Source organism: Arachis ipaensis, chromosome B10, assembly GCF_000816755.2.
Source record: "Arachis ipaensis cultivar K30076 chromosome B10, Araip1.1, whole genome shotgun sequence".
Classification (NCBI taxonomy): domain Eukaryota; kingdom Viridiplantae; phylum Streptophyta; class Magnoliopsida; order Fabales; family Fabaceae; genus Arachis; species Arachis ipaensis.
This window is the reverse complement of record NC_029794.2, coordinates 127072229-127079032: the sequence shown is the minus strand read 5'-3', so window position 1 is coordinate 127079032 and position 6804 is coordinate 127072229. Positions and strand designations below refer to the sequence as shown.

At 35.1% G+C, this 6804-nt stretch overlaps 1 protein-coding gene across 5 annotated transcripts; it reads left to right on the top strand.

Annotated features, from left to right (window-relative positions):
* On the top strand, positions 1271–4525 carry LOC107621740 (ATP-citrate synthase beta chain protein 2-like). Of its 5 annotated transcripts, none has more exons than XR_002356055.1 (8): positions 1271–1596; positions 1809–2016; positions 2092–2219; positions 2416–2552; positions 2662–2710; positions 2816–2886; positions 3862–3938; positions 4274–4525. XR_002356055.1 is itself a non-coding variant. In XM_021113933.1 (8 exons), exons 4-8 carry the CDS (start codon positions 2121–2123, stop codon positions 3872–3874), a joined length of 369 nt encoding a protein of 122 aa, XP_020969592.1. In that variant the 5' UTR covers positions 1271–1596; positions 1809–1837; positions 1947–2016; positions 2092–2120; the 3' UTR covers positions 3875–4525. The 5 variants fall into 5 exon arrangements, 3 of the variants coding, with proteins under 3 accessions (XP_020969592.1, XP_020969591.1, XP_020969590.1); XR_002356054.1 differs by having other exon boundaries at positions 4138–4525; XM_021113933.1 differs by having other exon boundaries at positions 1809–1837; positions 1947–2016; positions 3862–4525.

Below are 6804 nucleotides of genomic sequence, written 5' to 3'. Positions count from 1 at the left end.
AAAAACTATTTGAAAAAAAAAAAACATAAATAAAGACGAGTTTGGGATCAGCAATTTATAGTTTACCCATCTTTTTATAACTGAAAGGTTTTAAAAAAATAGAAATAGGTGTTGATTAGTTGAAATAGAAATTCAGAACAAAATTCTAGAAGTGGAGAAAGTATAATGTCAAAGTATATGAATCCTAGTGAGGATCTACTTTTTCATTGTCAACTACAAAGTTGAGAGTTCTTTAAGGCTTTTTATAGCTTATAGACTAAAAAGAAGGAATCAAAGTAACTAACTTGAATAATAGCTAAGGAGCTATATATATAGAGAGAATCCTTTGAGATCCAAAATTAAAGCAAACCCTAATTAATCAACTGTTTTTTCTGCCAATTTGAGGCAAAGCGAGATCACCTAAAAGAACCCATAAATTTGCACAATGTTGAAAGTTTGGTTAGATTCCCATGCACACGAGAGAAGCTCCTTGCTTAAGTCAAATCGAGTATTGAAAGTCATCTTTGAAAATAACATGAAAATTAAATATGTAATCCAATTTCATCATTTAGGTGAATGTTGTTATTTGGACAAATCAAAGATTTCTAACAACTTCGATTATAAATAATAAATGTACGGATCTTACATAAAGGTGAATATTAATTACACGATTTATGTAAGACGACCAATACCTTCGTTACAAAATAAAAATGTTACATTAACAATTTTTATAGACAATTTATTTCGACGATTAATTATAGTAAAGGATGGGAAGAACGTATTATACTAGGAGAAAGAAAGATATATGTCTAAATATTTCTCTATTTCTTAAAACTTAGTTATTGGTTACTGATTTATGTAATTATTTATAAAAGTAATTTTAAATTACACTACAAGAAAAAGCATTTTTTTCGACGCCAAAAATCGACAGTTATTTCTGCCGTCGATAATTTTCGATGGCCTGCTGTCGATATTGCTAAAAAAATAATTAAAAATAAAATACGTCGATATTTTTATAAAGGATTAATTTTTTTTCTATTATCGTCACATTAGCAACGCACCTGAGGTCGAAAATACTTTTATTTTAAAATCGACGCACGTGGTGTCTATTTTTTATTTAAAATATCGACAACGATTGCCGTCGATAAATTTAAACGGTTTAGATCTCTTTTTAAAATGAGATGAACGGTATAAATTTAATATACAAAATAGACGTCGCAGGTGTTGTTTTTTTTCTAAATTAAAATCGACAAATATGCCGTCGATTTTTATCACACAAAACACATATACCCGCATTCACCTCCCGCTTCCGAAATTCAGAAACGCAATTCCTCCAAATTCCCTTGTTCAACCCTCGTTCTACCCCAAATTCATACCATTCTTCGCTGCTGTCGTCGCTCCGTCACGGTTGCGCCGCCGTCACTCCTCCTGCTCACGCCGCCGTCGCGCTCTGTTGCTGCCGTGCAGCTGTCGCTCCTCACATTCGCGCCACCGTCGCTTCTCGTGCTTGCGCTGCTGCCATGCCGCCGTCGCTCCTTCTCTCTGTTGCCGCCGTTGCTCCTCCTTCTCCGCTCTCTCTTACGCGTCTTCTCTCTCAATCGAGCTCACAAAAATTAGGTATGTTTTTCAGTTTTTGTTACTGACTTCCAAATTCCATTGTCTTGGTTCTATTCCAAATTCCCCAAATTTGTAATTATTTGTTCTTCCAAACATTTGGCATATATTTCTACATTTATTTTCCTATTACTATGCTCTCTCCATTCTTGCTTTTTTCAGATTAAATATTCTCCAGCTTGATGCTTATTTGGACTGCTGTCTAATTCTTGCAGGTGATTAACTTAAGAGGAGCTGAACAGATGTAAGCTACTATTCGAACTTTGAACTCTATATTGAAGTGTTGCTAATCTTGGTGGTGTTCATGCTTTTTGATGTTTTTTAGTTTCATTTAAGCCAAATATTTTAATTAGAGTTCTATTCATGCTTGCTGGAGTGATGGTTCTCCAACTCATATCGTTTCCACCATCTCTGATGACAGAGGTATACATTGAGTTGTCTCTCTGTCTCCTAGACACAGATTTGATAGTTGTATTAAGGTTCTCTTCCATATTTTAGGTGAGGAGCCGTGCTATGCTGGTGTTCCCATGTCTTCCATTATCGAACAAGGTTTTGGTGTGGGTGATGTTATCTGTCTTTTGTGGTTCAAATGCAACCTTCCTCGCTATTGCACTCAATTTATTGAGGTAGACTATCTAATGCTCCAGTCCTTTAAACTTCTTCTGTCCCTTCATTTCTCGGCATATCTGTCTCAAAAATATGTGCAATTGCTTGTGCTTATGTCATAGTGCTGCCAGTTTTTCATTTAGATACCGCTTTTCGAAGAAAATATTGAATACTTTCCTCCAGCTTCTCAGTTTGCTGATATATTACATTGGACAGATATGCATCATTCTATGTGCCAACCATGGTCCTTGTGTTTCTGGTGTTCACAATGCCATAGTGACAGCAAGTGCTAGGAAGGACCTTGTCTCTTGTCTTGTACAGGTATTACAGTGTTCAGTCTCTTTACTGCTGAGGTATGCTTAGTATCTTTAGGAGACACTGATTCTTTATGCTAGTATTTGATTTAAATGGTGGGTAATGTGCTTCTAAAACGGGGTTGCTTACAATCGGTCCATGATTTAGGAGTGCTGTTGATGATGCTGCTCGCTACTTCAAGGATGCTTGTGACAGGGTATGATCAATAGGCCTTTCTTATGAAGTTGGTATACTTTAGCTTTTGATACCCATCTAGAATTTCAACATGCATAACTGTGTTTGTTTTATTCACTTTTTGCAGAGTCTTACACCTTATGAGTTTGTAGAAAGTATGAAGAAGAAAGGCATTCGTGTGCCAGGAATAGGGCACAGGTAATGCATACTTCCTGTTTGTGTGCTAATGTATAATAATTATGTTTTTGCCATAAAAATCTGCATTGTTGGATCAAAAGTTCATGCTGCCCACTGTTCCCGACATGCTTGCGCATACCCTTGAGGAGGTCGAGGTTATGAAGAGGACATCTAGGTTCTATAAGAGACACTGCATCTCTACTTACAGCATCAACCACACCGATCAGATTTGCCATGATTTGGGCTGGACTTCTTGGAGGAAGAACAATTGGCTAGCCGAAGCTTTTTAAAAATAATTGCATGTCTACCCCACGAGAGACACCTCTTTTAGGGATGAATATATATATATTAAAATGGTTGGATAAATAATGTTGAGCCAAGCAGAGTCATGTTTTACAGTGTCAGATAATATATCCATGAATAAATTATAAATCCTTAAGTTATCGTAATGGTTGGTTTTATTTGATAAATGTATGTCAAGCTAGCATTGGGCGAATGATATGTACTTGTTAATCCAACAAGAACCTTGCTTAGATATCAATCTGACATCCCAAGAGAATACAGTTTAGAATTGTTTTTGTGTCTCTAGAGGATGATGGGAAAGAAATGAGGAAATAAGTAACTAACCCTAAAGTAGTTTCAAGGTCTCATCAATGTGCTTTTCAGGTTGGAACTGGTTGTTGTAAACAAGTTAAACGACACCATTCTTGTCAAGAACATAGGTCTTTTATGTCTTTTTATGCTACAGTTACTATTGCCAGTTCCAACCTGAGCAATATCTATAGCTAATAGCTGAGCAATATCTACAAAATGCCAAGAACAATTAATTAATTAATGCTAAATAAGGCAAGAAAAAAAGGCAATTAGCAAGCAATACCTTATAGTTTATATAGTATTTTAACGTGACTTCCATTTCTTCTCAAACATTTAGAGTTATATCTATAGATTGCAATGATTCCCTGTTCCTAACTTTATATTTTGATTTTCTAACAACAGCATATACATTTGAAGCAGCTTTCTTAAAAGATTCCCTCTCTCTCTGGTGCTGCAAAGTTAGGGTTTCCTATGACCAGGTACACTACCCTTTTCATTTCTTCAATTATTGCTTGCTGTAATTTCAGCTCAGGTATTAGCAATTGCCAACTTCTGCTTATTCTTCATGTGTTGATTGCTTGCTTGATTTCTTGTTAGCTAGTTTTAAGTTTGTTGGAATTTGAAATTCGGTTACTGATTAAGCATTTTGTTACTAGCTGATTCTGTTTTCTGGTTTAGCTTCTTGGAGCTTAGTTAGTTTTCTGCTTCTTTGTGAAGTATGAGGAATCATCAATATTAAAAGAATATTCAGTTTTCTGCTACCGAACTCAAGATTCTGATATACTCTTTTGCAATATTTGATATTTCTATGCAGCATTTCACAGTGGGAACTGTAGTGGTGTGGGTCAATAGAGTTCTCAAAGGGAGGATGATTCTGACGATTTTGATGACTTAGATAATTATTTAGACGAGTATGAGTAGGTTATTTAATTACTTTACTTTGAATATTTTATATTATTAGTAGATTGCAATTTAAACGAATATAAGTCTAAGTCTAGTTATTTATCTTGTCTTGAGTCTTTATGTTAGAGGGTTATTTATTATTTTGATAAGTTTGTAAACTCATTATCTAATATTTAGTATAAATTTTATTTTTATATTTAAAAGTTTATTTGTATTAACGGTTTACTATTTTTCAAATAGAAAAAAAAATAAAACATATAACTATTAAAATCGACGGCAAAGTTGTCGCTTTTAAAAGTTAAAATAGACAAATCTAAATAATTAAATCGATGGCAACGGTGTCGATTTTATTCAAGCACATATCGACGGTCTTGACATCGATTTTATTAAACATATTATAGACAAAAGTGTTGTTGATTTTATTGAGTTAAATATCGACACAAAGGCTGTCGATTTTATTGAATCAATTATCGACAAAGAGGACGTCGATTTTAAATAATAATATCGATGGCAATGTTGTCGATTTTATTAAGAATGTAAAATTCTCACACCCATATTACAGACGGGATGAACGTCGATTTTATTAAATTATTATCGACGGCCACGAAAGCCGTCGATTTTATTAGCATTTTGAAAAATCGACAAGCTTTATAGCGACCAACTGCGCCGTCTATTTTGCCGTCGAATTTCAATATTATCGACGGCTAGGCCGTCGATTTGGCCGTCGATTTTAACGACGTTTCTTGTAGTGTTACTAATTTTAGTTTTCTACCCTATCTATCAACTCGGTATATCAATAACTAATTTAGCACAGATCAAAATTTTATTTAAAATCCAACTATTAGCCAATTAATTGCTGCATATACAAAGAGAATTTTAAATCTGCAATACTTACTTAAATGAATAACTTAAGTGAATAGGTGAGTTAACTGTCAACTTACTTGTTGGACAACTAAAAATCATTAACATAGCATAATTGTTTAGTTTATATAATTAGAGTAAACTACTATTTCTACCCATGAAAGTTCTAAATGCTGACAAATTTATCCATAAAAAAAAGAAATTAAAGTTGTAACTATAAAAGATGAATTCTGTACGACAAAATTATCCATACACTAAAAAATCCCATAAAAACACTAAATTACCCTTCTCTTAACCCTAATTATAACCTCACTCCTCACTCCTTCTCCGACTGTAGCAGTGAAGCCTCCCCCAACCCTGGGACCAAATTTGCTATAAAGGACCAGCTGTTGGCCGCCAATTCAGAGACGTCGAAGGTCCAACCTCCGTGCCTCCGATCCCGCCAACCTTCTTGTCTTCTCCGTCATGATAGTTCCTCATTACCCTCTCAAGGTCCACCGCAAGGAAGAGCTGCTATTGTAGACGAAGAACACGAAGATGTTGTTGTGCTCGTCGATGTTACTACCTCTCCACCACGATCGCTGTGTGCGCCATTGCCTCTTCCAAGGGCTTTTCCTTTGTAGCTACGCTAAATTACCACCGCGTGTGTATACGAGTTTGGTGGTTTCATAGTGGTCTCGACTTTGCTTTCTCCCTTGGTTCAAAGAGTTGCGCTACTCCGTCTTCGATGTCACCATCAAAGACTTCCTCTCCACCTTTTTTGATAGGATCATAGCGTTATTCAACGCTGCTAGTCACTTTCTCAATTGATTTCAAGACAAAATCAAAGGTATTCAACCTTTAAATTGTTCGATTTGGTGGATGATTTGTGATCTCCGAATGTTCTTCAGTTGATATTGAATTTGGTCGTAGTTCAAAAATTGGCTTCGTTTTTATTTATGCGAATTGCTGGTGTTGTAGACGAAAAATGCAAAGATGTTGCTAACTTGGTGGTGGTGACGATGGTAGTGGTGGTGTAGGGAGAGTCAAGCGGGGATTGAAAAAGATGGGAATGAGATTAATTAGGATTAGGAAAAGGGTCATTTGAAATTTTTAGGTGATTTTTTAGTGTTTAGTTAATTTTGTCATATGGAATTCATTTTTTATGGTTATAGCTTTAATTTTTTTTCGTAAGTAGATTTGTCAGCATTTAAAATTTTTATGTGTAGAAATAGTAGTTTGCTCATATATTATGCTATGTGGCTTGAAAATCTTTTGAGTGAAAATTTGTCAAATACAGTGGTTCATAAATATGTGTTTAGGTGAAATAGAAGTCAATTATGATTATAAATAGATTTAATGACGAGGCACGTGATGCTCACGAGAGAGCACCATAGACCCAAAATTCTCAAGACATCTTGTTCCAAACTTGATTTCCGGATTTTTCATCGGAGCAGTCTCCAACACGGTTGCCCGGGTTTGGGCCTCCTTTTCAGTTCAAACCAGCCTAGCAATCAAACTCCTAACCAACATTCAAAATCTAGTATCCTTCTTATCTTAAATAAGATAATTTAAGATAAGATAAACAAATGCCTATTGTAA

What these genes read in the sequence shown, in the direction of transcription:
- LOC107621740 (XM_021113933.1), top strand. Translation starts at nt 2,121, where the DNA reads ATGTCTTCCATTATCGAACAAGGTTTTGGTGTGGGTGATGTTATCTGT. An exon ending in ATTGCACTCAATTTATTGAG is followed by an intron (nt 2,220 to 2,415) that starts GTAGACTATCTA and finishes TACATTGGACAG; the next exon opens with ATATGCATCATTCTATGTGC. An exon ending in TCAGTCTCTTTACTGCTGAG is followed by an intron (nt 2,553 to 2,661) that starts GTATGCTTAGTA and finishes TCCATGATTTAG; the next exon opens with GAGTGCTGTTGATGATGCTG.